Source organism: Arvicola amphibius, chromosome 2 (assembly GCF_903992535.2).
Source record: "Arvicola amphibius chromosome 2, mArvAmp1.2, whole genome shotgun sequence".
NCBI classification, from domain to species: domain Eukaryota; kingdom Metazoa; phylum Chordata; class Mammalia; order Rodentia; family Cricetidae; genus Arvicola; species Arvicola amphibius.
In genome coordinates, this window is record NC_052048.2 from 26030534 (window position 1) to 26046107 (window position 15574).

General features: G+C 44.0%; 1 protein-coding gene across 1 annotated transcript in view; it reads left to right on the forward strand.

Moving 5' to 3' along the window:
• The window catches only part of A2ml1 (alpha-2-macroglobulin like 1), a 42616-nt gene extending 27429 nt beyond the window's left edge, over positions 1 to 15187 (forward strand). Inside the window, exons 24-35 of the mRNA XM_038319272.1 lie at positions 364 to 540; positions 701 to 782; positions 1090 to 1246; positions 3411 to 3485; positions 3823 to 3985; positions 5079 to 5290; positions 9779 to 9994; positions 10301 to 10428; positions 10593 to 10683; positions 12152 to 12220; positions 14386 to 14488; positions 15147 to 15187. Coding sequence (XP_038175200.1) covers positions 364 to 540; positions 701 to 782; positions 1090 to 1246; positions 3411 to 3485; positions 3823 to 3985; positions 5079 to 5290; positions 9779 to 9994; positions 10301 to 10428; positions 10593 to 10683; positions 12152 to 12220; positions 14386 to 14488; positions 15147 to 15187 — 1514 coding nt within the window. The remainder of the gene's footprint in view (positions 1 to 363; positions 541 to 700; positions 783 to 1089; positions 1247 to 3410; positions 3486 to 3822; positions 3986 to 5078; positions 5291 to 9778; positions 9995 to 10300; positions 10429 to 10592; positions 10684 to 12151; positions 12221 to 14385; positions 14489 to 15146) is intronic.
• The last annotated feature ends 387 nt before the right edge of the window (positions 15188 to 15574 follow it).

The following is a 15574-nucleotide window of genomic DNA, read 5'->3' on the forward strand; positions in this document are numbered from 1 at the left end:
CTGAGCCTTCTTTTTAGTCCCTAACTGTGAGCTCTTAAAAAGGTAGAAAACATGGTAAACTTGCAGTTTCTCCCTAGGACGCACAGCAAGCTCTCACTAAATCAGAGCTATTATGTGTTTGTCAAAAAAAAAAAAAATGTCACAAATTCCTTCTGACCGGGTGGTGCTAGCACATGCCTTTAATCCCAGCACTCAGGAGGCAGAGACAGACAGATAGATCTCTGAGTTCGAGGCCAGCCTGGTCTACAGAGTGAGTTCCAGGACAGCCAGGGCTACACAGAGAAACTCTGTCTTGAAAAAACAAATGAAAGTTCCTTCTTTCCTTTTTAATCCACATCCTTTATTTCTCTACCTGCATTGCAGGAGACGTCATGGGCACAGCACTCCAACACCTGGACGGCCTGGTGCAGATGCCCAGCGGCTGTGGCGAACAGAACATGGTCATTTTCGCTCCCATCATCTATGTCTTGCAGTACCTGGAGAAGACAGGGCTGCTGACTGAGGACATCAGGTCTCGGGCGGTTGGGTTCCTGGACATAGGTAAGTTAGACCTTGCTTCGTTGGACACCCTTCTGGAAGGCTTACAATAGGTCGATAAGCTATGGAGAAGTTTAGTCTCCAAAGTGCCCGCATCCTTGCAAATCTTGACGATGTGAGTTGAAGTTGCCATGACATCTGAAAACACACCTTGTTTCCTCAGGGTACCAGAAGGAACTGATGTATAAGCACAGCAATGGCTCATATAGCGCCTTTGGGGAACAGGATGGAAACGGCAATACATGGTAACATTGCCTGCTTCCCGACAGGTTCCATACTCCAGAACCCAACTCTTGAACCACCCCCTCTCCTCCCTCTCTCTCCCTGCAATCCCTTCCTCTTGTTCTCAGCCTCTGTCCCCTTCAATACTGCTTAGTTTTGCTCACACCTGGTCAAGTCCCTCATTCTTTTCCCAAGGCCTTAACGAACCCTTTTCTACATCTCCAAGGCATTGTGTCTTGGTTCCCTTCTAGAACTAGAACAGACTGGAATTGTGTGCCATCAACTGGAGTGGTCCCCTTTTGCTATATATTTTTTTCTTCCCTCATGTAGGTTGACAGCCTTTGTCACAAAATGTTTTGGCCAAGCTCAGAAATTCATCTTCATCGATGACAAAAACATCCAGGATGCCCTCAAATGGATGGCAGGAAACCAGCTCGCCAGCGGCTGCTATGACAACGTGGGAAAGCTCCTGCACACAGCTATGAAGGTGGGGGTGGCCGAGGGGGCTGCATCCCCCGCTGTGTTCGGGAGTACATTTTTAGGTCTAGCCTTGCTGTGGGTGGTCCTGGTCAGGTGCCTTCCAGTCTGGTCTTCAGTCCTGAGGTCTGGAGAATGAGAAGTCTTCAGCTGCCTAGGGTTCAGATCGAGGGCATCAGCATCAGCTGGGAATTTGTCTGAAATGTAAATCCTGGCTCCCACCCAAGACACCGTGAGTGGAGAAGGGGAGCGAGAGCCGACATCACAGCCTGTGATGATCTCATTAGAAGCTGAAGTTCCAGACACTGGACCAGGCAGTCTCTGGGTCTCTTGCTATTGCCTCAGGCCTGAAGCAAAGTCATTTCCCGGTGTCTTTTGTAAGGGGTTTACAGTGTGCTGGGCACTGTTCTCAGTACTTCTTTGATTCTGAATGTTTATAACACATCAGTAAGCTAAGTACCCGAATGCTGCTGTTCATCTCATTTACAGATAAAACAAAGGCCCAGAGATGCAGTAAACTCCCCATGCTGTAAGCCAGCTGCTAAATGCACTGGCCTGGCCAGCCCCTGACCCCGCTCCCAGCCCTTGTTACCTCTACTCCTTCTCTGTTAGCGACTTTTCCTGTTGTTCTGATACAATACCCAACAAAAATTGTGTAAGGGAGGAAGGGTTTAACTTGGTGCACGGTTTGACGGAAGAAGCTGAGGGAAGTCATGGCATGCGAGCTTGAGGAGGCTGTAGGTCATATTGTATCAGCAATCAGGAAGCCGAGAGACATGAACACTCACGCTTGGTTCATTTCCTTCTTTGTTTGCAGTCCAGGACCCTAACCCACAGACTGGCCACACTCACGTGCTCTTCCCACTTTAATTAACCCACCTAATCTCTCACGAGCATGCCTGCAGTCTTATCTCCCAGGTAACTGTGTATCTCCTCAAGCTGGCAGCTTAACCCTCACGCTCCCCAACACAGGGCAAGGTGCGGGTATGTGGAAGAGCTTGCGTATTTCACGGCACACCCAACGAGACAGACGTGTATGAACTTTCCTAGTGGAATGGTTCCCATTGCTATTCTAAGACCTGGACCAGTAATCCCGCACACTGAAATCACACCCTCATGCTGATCGTATCAGCCCCCGCCTTCCTCCTCTGTTGCACACTCTGTGGCTGGCTGCTTTCTGCTGCTGTGGGAAATTAGATGAGGAGAAAACGTTTTGTTTTGGCTCGCGGTTTCAGAGGTTTGAGTCCATAGTTGCTTGGCCCCATCACTTCAGACCTGAGTGGAGGAGGGGTATCCTCTGGGACATTGGCTTAGTGGAAAACGGGAAGCAGAGGCACAGACAGGAAGGGAAGGGCCCTATTGCCCCCTTCTAGGGCACACTAATAACAACCTAACTGCCTCCTACAGCCCACCCCCTAAAAGTCCTGCCACCTCCCCGTGGTACCACGGGCTGGGGACCAGGCCTTTTTTTACCTGCACCTTTATTCTGGGGTGCTGTTGGCATGTGCCTCAAGACACACAACAGGAGTTGACCAGAACAAGATCCCAGGGTTTTGTTTCCATTTGTTTTTTTTTTTTTTTTTTTTTTTTTTTTTCCCTTCTTTCTTACCAGAGCCAAACAGCCCTTTAAGAAACTCATCATAGTGGTTTGGCATGAAAGCACCAGTTAAACTCTGTGACTTCAAATTCCGGATTTATAGTGTTTTAGCTGTGTACCTGCGGACAAGCCATTTCATGTTTTTAAGTACTTATTTTCTTATTTATGGAATAAGGATAATTTAGATTCTGTACTTTCTCAAATTTCCTCAAAGCTCTTTCTAGGAACAGTGTTGTGCAGGGAAGGCTATACTTAATCTTCCCTGGTTAAGGAGCTGGGTGTGTGTTCCTGGTGGTTGGGACGGGAGAAGTTTCCTGTGAGAAACTTATTCCTCCACCTCTAACCTCTAATCTGTCTCCTGTTAGATCTTCTAAGTGCCCACCTAGCTGGCAATCTCAGGCTGCCTCCTCCTGTGGCTTCCATTGAAGTCTTGCCTACCTCACTGTGTGTCCTGGGCAGGCAGAGCTGCAGAAAGTGCCAGTGGAGATGATTTCTTCCCGCAGCCTGCACACTGTTCTCCGAGGTGTGGGCTGCAATTCTGATACCCCCCCCCCCCCGTCTCCCTGCTTCTCCCTAGGGTGGTGTTGACGATGAGATTTCCTTGACTGCGTATATCACAGCTGCACTGCTGGAGATGGGGAAGACCGTCAATGTGAGCTCTCTAAGTCCTTGTCTGGCCTGCCCCTAGAGACACTTTTCTTCTTTGCCCCTATTTACCCTGTCATTATAGTTTATATTTTAGTGTGTGCGTGTGCGTGTGCGTGTGCGTGTGTGTGTGTGTGTGTGTGTTGTAGGAGTTGGTTGCCTGCTTCTACCACATGAGCTCTGGATATTCAGGTCGTCAGGCTTGGTGGCAAGCGACTTTATTCACTGAACCCCTGGTCCACCGTTTACTCTGTTAAAGTCAAGGAAGATCCGATGACACCCTTATTGGCTCCCGTCTTAGGAGAAATGCCTTATGAACTCAACTGTTCCTCTTGACCTTTTAGGACCCGATGGTGAGACGAGGTCTGCAGTGTCTCAGGAAGTCTGTCGCCTCCACCCGCAGCCTCTACACTCAGGCCCTGTTAGCTTATACCTTCTCTCTGGCTGGAGAAGTGGAAACCAGAAGTACCCTTCTTCACAAGTTAGATCAGCAGGCCACTGTCTCAGGTGGGTTGGTCATGCTAGGCATTCTTTGGCATTGTTAAGCTGTGCTGTGAGTCGGCCATCATTTCCTGCGTCGTCCTCTGCCTCGTCCATGCTCAGACTCGGGGGTTCTTTCGGTAGAAGCTGAGTCATAAGGTCATCATTGGGAGTTTTGAGAGAAAGTCCCTTTAAGTCCCCCAAAGACATCACTGTATATTCGGAACATGGGAATGTATTTGCTGAAGTTGGCCAGATTCATTGGTGTCATAGATTATTGGTGTTTTGGAGATGTTTGGTCTAAGGTCAATCTGGATCTATTTAGAAAATCTGTCTGGTTCGTGACTCTTGTTGAGAGTGGGCAGGACCCACCTGTTCCCCGTGAGATTGATTTATTGCGCTTGTCTCTTTTGTGTTAGCTTGTATTGTAACTCACATGTTTTCTGTTTTGTTCTCCCTGTTAGATGACCTCCTTGAGCTATTATCTCAGCTTCTTCTAAAGCAGTCTCCCTCCACTCTTTATTCCCATGAATCGTCAAGGTTTATTTTTTCCCCATATTCTACCCAATTGCCCTATCGGTTTATTCTATTTGATGGCCCTCATTAGCATATTTTCTGCTGTGATTTCTTAGCATTCATATACGTATCTTACCATTTTTGTTTTCAAAATGGTTAGCCTTTGAATAAGGGAAGGAAATGATGAAAAATTACTGAAATCTTGTTCGGCAGCAACAAATACCCTAAGCACATAAAATTCTTATGAGAAGTTTTTTGAATTAGCACCAGATTACTTATTTGAATTAGCACCAGAACCTATAAACCAACAAGAATGGCCCTCATGTATTTCCGTAGCAATAACATTTATAGAGCTTCTAGCTTCACCTTAGGGAATTATGTGTGGTTGTATGCACATATACACGTGCGAACATGCAAACACACACAAACACAGCACACGTACTCAGGGCTAACTGAATCAACTGATTCTCAGGGGTATTTTCTAACCCATGACTGATTCTTGGCTGACACTTCTCCACTTTCAGGTGTGATGTTTACTAAGTGAAAATGGGAACACCCGTCAGCTCTTGGCAGACTTTTGCAGTAATGGCTTTCTTCTCTACAGGTGATTCCATTCACTGGAGCCAGAAACCTGCTGTTTCAGATGCCAGTCCTTGGTCCGAGCCTAAGGCGGTGGAAGTAGAGCTTACAGCCTACGTACTGTTGGCCCAGCTCACCAAGGACAGCCTGACCCAAGAGGAGATAGCCAAGGCCACTAGCATAATTGCTTGGTTAGCCAAGCAACGCAATGCATATGGGGGCTTCTCTTCCACTCAGGTGAGCAGCTGACTTCTCTGGCATGGTCAGGTAAACTGTGGAGATAGAGAAACATCTCCCTTGTCCTCTGGGTCCTTATAATCTTATAGAAATGGAAAAAAAAGTATATGGAAAATATATGGAAGAGTTAATGAAATCAGGTCATATGAACATGTTTTAAGAGCCTTCCACACAGACAATCTTTTGTTTTGTTTTGTTTTTTGAAGACAGGGTTTCTCTGTGTAACAGCCCTGGCTGTCCTGGAACTCACTCTGTAGGCCAGGCTGACCTTGAACTCACAGAGATCCACCTGCCTCTGCCTCCTAAATGCTGGTATTAAAGGTGAGTGCCACTACCCGGCCTACACAGGCACTCTTAAAACAGAAAAGAAAGTCTTTATTGCTGGCTGGCAGCTGTACTGGGAACTTGTCCAAATCCTGCAGCTCTGAACCTTACAGTTCTCTGTCATTTATGTACACAAACCACATCCTGGTTGTCACACTTAGCAAGAAGCAGAACTACAGAAACCAAAAAGCAAGGTCAGTATTCGGGGGCTTTTCTGGAACTAAGAACTAGGTCTTTGGTAGACTCGGTCTTTATTTCTATTTCAACATGTGTGTGGGGCCTACATGCTGGGTTTTAAGGTCAGAATGGTGTCTCTAACATGGCGTCAGTTATGTTAAAGTCTGGAAGCCTATTACAATGTGAGTGATACCAGATGCATTTGGTTTTCTCTTTGTAGAATATTTTTATATGTTGTGCTGGTTAGCTTTTGTCAACTTGATACAAACTAAAGCCATCTAGGAAGAGGAATCCTCAACTGAGAAAATGCATCTATCAGATTGGCTTGTAGGCAAGTCTACAGTGCATTTGTTTGTCTAATGATTGATGTGGGAGAGCCCAGCCCACTGCAGGCAGTGCCACCGCTGGGCAGGTGGTCCTGTGTGATATAGAGAGCAACTTGAGACAGGCGATGGTACACATCTTTACTCCCAGCCTTCAGGATGCAAAGACGGGAAGATCTCTGAGTTTAAGGCCAGCCAGAGCTACAGAATGAGTTCTAGGACAGTCAGGACTACACAGAGCAAAACAAAAACAGAGAGAGAGAGAGAGAGAGAGAGAGAGAGAGAGAGAGAGAGAGAGAGAGCACTGAATAAGCCAGGAAAGCACACCAATAAACACTATTGCTCCTTGGCCTCTGCTTCAGTTCCTGCCTCCAGGTTTCTGCCCTGCTTGACTTCTTGCCTCAATGATAGACTGCAATTTAGTCATATAAACCAAATAAATGCTTTCCTCCTAAAATTGCATTTGGTCACAGTGTTTATCACAGTGGGAGAAACCAAAGTAAGACAACATGTAAATAGGAATAGGACATTCATAATTATGGCAAAATGTATTTGTTAACAAATTATAAAGCCTATTAGGGGATCTGTACATATAAAAATTGAGGGTTCATGGACATGTTCCCTTCTCCTATTGCAGGTATTGGGAAGTTAATAAGATACAGTCTCTACTCCAAATGTTTCTACCATAGAAGGAAAGCTAGTCACATTTCATACAAAGGAAGGAGCGCACATCTTTAGTCCTAGTACTGGAGAGGCAGAGGCAGAGAACTGATCTCTGAGTTCGAGGCCAGCCAGACCCTGTCTCAAAATATCATATAAATGAAGAAGGATCTGAAATCAAACACCATAAAGATGAAAACTTTATCAAATTTAATTGAAAGACTCTCTCTCTCTCTCTCTCTCTCTCTCTCTCTCTCTCTCTCTGTGTGTGTGTGTGTGTGTATGCATTCATATCATCATCTTGAAGGCTAAGAGTGGTCTTTGTGTGTGCAGGTGTGTGTGGGTGTGTGTGTATATGTGTGTGCCTATTAGATCAAGCACACTACCATTGAGCTACATGCCCAGTCTAGACTTTAAAAAACAAAACCATTTTTTTCAAGAAAGTGATTAAAAGAGAGGATCTAAGAGGATATATAAATTTTGGTAGGCAACTACTAAGAGGAAGAAGAAATGATGTGAACAGAGACACCAATCTATAAAAATGCAGATTGGCTACTGGGAGAACTGGTTTAGTTGGAGCCAATGGGACAGAAGTTGGTTAGAAACCAGAGAAGCTCATATTATGGAGGGGCTTGCATGGCAGGTTTCGAGTTGGGACATAATTCTGAGAGGTTAACGGTGGTTCACTTTGATCTTTAAACGTTACTTCAGAAAGGTTAACCTGTTGTTTGGTATGCAGGGCAATTCAAAGGAAAGAAATCCAGGTCTTGGGAGACCAGGAGACTGTTTCATTGAACTAGGAGAGAAGCAGAAGGAGATAAAGAAGAGAGGAAGAGTTTGTGATAAATTTGAATGTATCAAAAATTATCTGAGAGTTTGTGGTATAGATCAGTAGTAGAGCACTTGCCTAGCATGGGCCGGGCCTTGAGTTCAATTTACAGTGCATTCATTATACATACATACAAGTACACACATGCATATATGTGCAGCTTCTTATAACAGGGTAGTTAGTCATTACTACATTGTTCTGAAAATTAATTAAGTATTTAACATGTAAAAATTACTTGAATAAAGAAGAAAATGTATTTCTTGTCTTCATGGAAATTACAAATTGATTTATTAAAATTAGTGTCAGGCTGGGAGGTGGTACACACCTTTATTCCCCGCACTTAGGAGGCAGAGGCAAGTGGATTTCTATGAGTTTGAGGCCAACCTGGTCTAGAGAATGAATTCCAGGACAGGCAGGGCTATGGTTTTCTTTTTTAATTTTTAATTTTTTTTTTGAGACAGAGTTTGTCTGGGTATCCCTGACTGTGCTAAAACTCTCTTTGTAGACCAGGCTGGCCTTGAGCTCCCAGAGATCTGCCTGCCTCTACCTCTTCGTCCTGGCATTAAAGGTGTGCACCAACACCCAACCAATTTAATGGATTTTTTTTTTAAAGTACTGTGCCTCATTTCAGGGAACTTTGCTTGTTGTTTTTCCTTTGGGGATTGAAAATGGTTTTTATGCCAGACGGTGGTGGCGCACGCCTTTAATCCCAGCATTTGGGAGGCAGAGGCAGGCAGATCTTTGTGAGTTTGAGGCTAGCCTAGTCTACAGAGCATGTTCCAGGACTGGCTCCAAAGCTACTGAGAAATCATGTCTTGAAAAAAAAAAAACAAACAATTTATTTATTTTCAATTTTTGCTGCTGGGGATTAAAGTCTGCCTGGGCCTTGTACCTGCTAAGCGCATAGTCTGCCAGTTGGCTACACCCCAACCCTTAGGGAAATTCTTGATCAGGAAAGACATCTTCTTGCTAGTCCTAAGTAATTATAATACATATCAATATTTTGTCAAGAAGTGAGAGAAAGCTTTACAACCGTCAGTGACACGAACCTGTCAGAATTGTTTTTCACGAAAATCCTTGGTGATTACAAAAGGCCTCTCTCTTTCACACACACACACTCACACACACATACACACACACACACACATACACACACACATACACACACACACTCACACACACTCACACACATACACACACACACTCACACACATACACACACACATACACACACACACACACACACACACACACACTGAATTTTAGCCAGTGGGAAGGTCCTTCTGTTGAATTGCTTCAGTGTGGTGAAGCAGCAGGGATCCCATGGCTCCAGCTCACAGAGGGTAGACAGAGCTTCCCAGGGGACTTGTCTGCAGCCTCCACAGGGCTGCCCCGCCTCCTACTTCACAGGGCAGTACTGCTGTAACTACGCATGCTCTTTTGCTTTCTTTGGAGTATGGAAAGTGAGGCTCTTTATTCTGTAATACGTATTTGACAGTGTCAAGTATGTAGAAACTCTCACAGTAGAGAGCAGAACATAACAGTTTTCCCGGACATCTCACTTTCTCCCTCTTTATTGTAATTTATATGAATGGGTTTTTTTTTAATGGAAAACTTCAAGCTATACAATACAATGTGCTCTTAGTGACAGTATGTCTTATTCAGAGCTAAAGAAAAGGTAACGTGTGCTCAGTGGCTAAGAAGCCTTGGACTGAGAGAAAGAATTGTCCAAGGGTCCTGGTACCCTCTCCAACCAGACAGGGGTCATCACACAGATGACTGCAGAATAAATAACCGCAGAAGGTACGAGTTTTCGAGGGCCGTCAAGTTGTCGCTAGTCCCTCCAACAAGAGAGCTATGGAATGTACAACGAGCCATTATCCACTTGATTCTAGAAATAACCCTTTGAAGCTAAGTTCTATTTCTAAGCATGAATTCACCGGAATGGCCAGATGGCCCAACGCTGTTCAATAACAACCTGCTACTAATGATTTCCTATATGTGTAAGTTGTTGGAGTTTCGGCTTCAGCCTCTCAAGAAGAGGTGAATAAGTTCTCTATATGCTTGGGAGTGCTCTCACCCAAGCCAGCTTCAGCTACTGGGCCTCGGTTACAGGGTCTTCAGGTTAATTTGCATGGCTCACAGAACAGTAAGCATGTGCTTGTTTTACTCCAGGATACTGTAGTTGCCCTCCAAGCCCTTGCCAAGTATGCCGCCATTGCCTATGTGCCCTCTGAGAAAGTCAGCGTGGCTGTAAAGTCCACTGAGAATTTCCAACGCACTTTCAACATAGAGTCTGCCAACCGACTGGTCCTGCAGCAGGAGGCACTGCCCAGCATCCCTGGAGTGTACACTGTGGAGGCCTCAGGCCAGGGCTGCGTCTATGTGCAGGCAAGCAGGGGCCAAGAGGAAGGAGTACAAGCGAAAACAGTGTCAGAATAGTCTCACCCTAAATACAAATTCTCAATCCCCACTCCCTCCCTCTCCTTCGTCCCTCCTCTCCCTTTCCCTCTTTTGGTATCTCCCCCTCCCCCTCCTTCTTTTCCCTCTCTCCTGGCTGCCTGCCTTTTCTCCCTTCCTTGGTGTGTGTGTGTGTGTGTGTGTGTGTGTGTGTGTGTGTGTGTCCCTTGATGGTAGTCTGAGATACACAAATTTGAAGTCCTTCCTTTTTCTGATCTGGCTATCTCTTTCCACCAGGTGGTGTTGAGATACAACGTGATCCCTCCTAAAATGCCGGAGACTTTTAGCCTTCAGGTGGAAACAGAAAAGGCTAGTTGTGAAAAACTGGCTTTGCCTCGATCCTTGACTCTCACTATTCATACCAGGCAAGGAAAACTGGGGGCACCTGGGTCTTGGGAGCTGAATTTGTATGTGGACGGGGTGGGTGGAGTGGGGGTGCGCCTATGCTCCCACACATGTGTATGCGGATGCAGCGTGTAGCAAGAGTGGAAGTAGTAGTTGACGTGAGTCTGCTTCTTCCTGCCCCCAGCTATGTGGGGAGCCGCAGCTCTTCCAACATGGCCATTGTGGAAGTGAAGACGCTGTCTGGGTTCAGTCCCGTGGAAGGCACCAAACAGTCAGTAAGTGGCTTCTGTTTCTTCCATTTAACTATCTCTTAGGAAACCTTACTGATGAACCAAAGCGTGGTGAAGTTGGCATCATCCTATAGATCTATGTACACACACCATCCTATATATCTATGTACACACGTCATCCTACATATCTATATACATTCACCATCCTATATATCTATAAACATGGATCATCCTATATATCTATATACATATACCATTCTATATATCTATATACATATACCATCCTATATATCTATAAACATGGATCATCCTATATATCTATGTATATGCATCATCCTATATATCTATACACATATACCATCCTATATATCTATAAACATGGATCATCCTATATATCTATATAGATACACCATCCTATATATCTATAAACATGGATCATCCTATATATCTATACACATACACCATCCTATATATCTATAAACATGGATCATCCTATATATCTATATACATATACCATTCTATATATCTATATACATATACCATCCTATATATCTATAAACATGGATCATCCTATATATCTATATACATATACCATTCTATATATCTATACACATATACCATCCTATATATCTATAAACATGGATCATCCTATATATCTATATAGATACACCATCCTATATATCTATAAACATGGATCATTCTATATATCTATACACATACACCAGCCTATATATCTATAAACATGGATCATCCTATATATCTATATACATATACCATTCTATATATCTATACACATATACCATCCTATATATCTATAAACATGGATCATTCTATATATTTATATACATACACCATCCTATATATCTATAAACATGGATCATCCTATATATCTATATACATACACCATCCTATATATCTATAAACATGGATCATCCTATATATCTATATACATACACCATCCTATATATCTATAAACATGGATCATCCTGTATATCTATATAGATACATCATCCTATATATCTATAAACATGGATCATCCTATATATCTATATACACGCATCATCCTGTATATCTATGTACACATGTGCACACATTTACAACTCAAGTTCGGACCATCTGAAAGGGCTTTTGAGGTCCCTCAGATATATAAAATGGAAGCAGTAATGGTTTTAGCTCCTATTCTTAGCCCGTGCTTAGGATAGAAGCCAGGGCCTTGCACATGCTAGGCAAATACCGTACACGTGCCCTAGGTGTCTCACTTTCTTTATTCTGGAGCACTTGGAACTGGCCAGGAAAAGAGCAGGGTCACACTGGCCATGTACAGCAGTATGGAAAACACACTGGAATTCAAAGGCGGAGTGAAAAGAAAAAGAGAACACATATGTGTTAGTACATATCTCATGATAAAACCTAAATGCTGCGAGTTTAAAAGTGAAGAAAATGCTCTCCTCAGGGACAGTAAAGAGCCTGGTCCTTCCTCCTCATCTCTTTCTTTCCTCCTTTTCAAATCTAGCTTCTGCAGCAACCCTTGGTGAAGAAGGTCGAGTCCGACAAAGACACACTTAACATTTACCTGGAGGAGGTAGGTGTTCAGAACTAACCCGAGAGCGGGACTGTGCATGCATCCGCAGGTGTCCCTTCAAATCTGCATGTTCTAGCATCACACACACTGACATGCAGGACCTGGGAGGAGGCTACTCCATGATGGTGCACCACAGCACAGGTGGGGCCCTACAGACAAATGTCCTCCCACAGGTTGACATCCCGAACTGTCTTCACCGTTTGAGATTTCTAATAGGCGTATTCAAGAAACGAACCAGAATATGATGAGAACTAGCTTGTAGCAAGTCTTAGAATATTACTGATCCTTGGGCACTTTGAGCTTTGTTGAAATGAAAAGTTAAATATAGCATGTTGATTTAAATTAAACTTAAAAGCATAATAGATAATATGAACATATACATGTATTGAGGTCTCACTTTTCACTGGCAACAGTTTGAAATATTTTTACAGTCTTAAAGCACTTAATTATTTCAATAATTCTGTGAGCTAAGTCCGTAGCTCAGTGGTAGAGTGCTAGGGACTGACCCTAGTAGACACAGTTGAGAAAGCTTTAGCTGGGTGTGGTTGCTCACACCTTTAATCCTAGAACTTGGGAGGAAGAGGTGGATGGGTCTCCATGAGTTTGAGGCTAGCCTGGTAAGACTTTGTCTCAAAAAATTTTTTTTAATTTAACTTTCTTTTTTTTTTCCCTTTGTTTCTTTTGTCTTTTTTGAGACAGGGTTTCTCTGTGAAACAGTCCTGGCTGTCCTGGAACTCACTCTATAGACCAGGCAGGTCTCAAATTCACAGAGATCCGCCTGCTTCTGCCTCCCAAGTGCTGGGATTAAATACATGGGCCACCACCACCCAGCTAAATTTAACTTTATATTCCCCAACATTTCAACCTTACAGTCTATTGAAACATATGAGATATGTATTAATGAGCGCCTATGTATATGCATCCATTTCTGCACCTTCGTGTTCCAGCATGTGTTTTACACTGTCAGGCTGCCTCCATTCTTTCTGGTCAGTTTCAAACGCTCAGTAGCCACAAGCAGTGTTGCAACTCTAGATTATAATGCATGCTTAACCTCAAAACCTTTAACCAAGCTTGCTCTGAACCCTTGGTTTTAGCTATTGATTGTGTAGCTTTGGGCAAACTGTTGAAAGTCTCTGTTTCCTTAGCTGTGAAATGAGTTATTGATAAAAGACAGATAACTATATCTGCCCTAGTACTATTTGGTTTTTATTCATTTATATTCAGTACTGAGGGTTGAACCTAGTGCCCTACACTGAACTACATGCTAAGCCTGTAGTGCTATTGAGAGGATTAAATGATTTAGGGTTATAAAAGTATTAGAAAATGTTCCTGACACAAAATAAGCCCTCAATACATAATATATGTCCATATTATTTTATTTTAAGGCTAAGATTAGCTTTAATTCAATTTGTTTTTTTTTCAATAAAATTAGAAGTTCCCACGGACCCAGTAACACTCTAAAATCTGATGTAGTTCTAATTCTCATCAGATTTTGTTCCACATAGGGAATAACGTTACCTTTATTTTATAGCTAACAGAAAAGAATGTACCAAACTAAAATTTACTGTGACTATCCATGTCCCATTTGCAACCCTCTGCCCGGCCTGTCCATCTTTCAGAAAGACGCATTGGTTTGTTTGCTTGTTAGAGTCAGAGGGTCACACCCACAGCCTCCGGTGCGCTTGGCAAACATCCTACCACTGAGCTAGACCGTCCTCCTTTTCACTTTAGACTTGTTCTCCTCCCTCTTCTCTGTCTCCTGCCCCCACTTCTTCTCACTGAAACAGGGTCTTGCTGCGCCACCCAGGCTCACCTTAGACTCTTGATTCTCTTGGCTCAGTCCCCTGGGTGGTTGGAGTGCAGGTGTGTGTCACCATGCTGTCACCAGGCATGGTTCATTTTAGTTGTCTGTTTAAAATGTGTTTTTTGTTTCGTGTGTGTGTGTGTGTGTGTGTGTGTGTGTGTGTGTGTACCATGTGCCTGTGGATGCCCGTGAAGGCCAGAAGGGTGCACTGAATCCACTAGAACTGGAGTGGCAAGTGACTGTGAGCCAGCCACCAGGGGTCTGAGACTCCACCTCAGCTCCCGGAAGAGTAGTAGGGCCTAACCACTGAGCCATCTCTCTGGCCCCTCATATTAATGTGCTTGATCTGTGTGCCCCACAGCTCAGTAAGAAGACACAGACTTACACTTTGACGATCAGCCAAAGCGTGTTGGTCACCAACTTGAAACCTGCAATGGTCAAGGTCTATGACTACTACCTGCTGGGTGAGTCCTGCATGCACCTCCCAGCACGGTTTCATGGCACTCTTTATGGCCTCTGGCTCTTAATTTTGCAACCATTCCTTCCCAAGACAAGCAGCATGCAATCATATTACCTGACCTAAAACATTTTTTAAAAGTCACCTAAAAACCTGGGATACATCTTACCAGTAGAATGCTTGACAAGCATTCACAAGGCCAGTATTGGGGGTGGAGGTGGGGGGCAGGGAGAGGAGCCAAGCATGGTAGTAGATGACTGTAATCTCAGTACTTTAAGGTAAAAGCAGCAAGAAAGATCAGGGCTAGCTTCAGCTACCTAGAGAGTTTGAGGCCAGCCTGGGCTATGCAAGACTCTGTTTCAAAACAAACAAATGAAATAAAATCAATAAATAGTCAAAGTTCATCTACAGAAGAGGTCCTTTACATGCTATGAACTTCAGACCAAGAGAACACAGCAGACCACTGTTCTCAAGGAGCTGATGAGAGCTGACGTTTCCGATGTAATTAATAATTCACCATAGCACAGTGTTAGTGATTGACAGTGCCTGTAACGATAACGTGCTCATGACACATAGAGACATCCGGACGTGGGTAAAGCAGAACTTTGACCTCTGAAGAATCACCTCTGAGTTCCACCAAGAATAACATGTCAATTCATTCACAGATGAGCAGGCAGTGACCCAGTACTCTGACCCTTGTGAGTGAGGTAAGTCCAGCAGGGAAAGAAGTCGAGTTGGGGTGGAGTGGTATCATGCAGAGGGACGAGGACTTCTGGGCAGGGGAGACTCTGGGGAGAGAACTCTCTTCTGAGATAGTGTCACTGTCTTCAGAAACTGTTCTTGGTGAAGTGTGCTTCCGTGGGGTCTTACTATGTGACTGAGGCTGGCCTTGGACTTGAAAACTTCCTGTCCCAGTTTCCTAAGTGCCACACTGTCCTAAAAGTCTTGAAGAGAGCACAATGTGGCCATAGCTCACATCAGAAAAAACTAATAGTGGCATTTGTGTGATGTTTTCTATCTGACTATCACTGTATTGTGAGGGTATGTATATGTATTTCTGCTGTCTGTCTGTCTCTCTCTCTCTCTCTCTCTC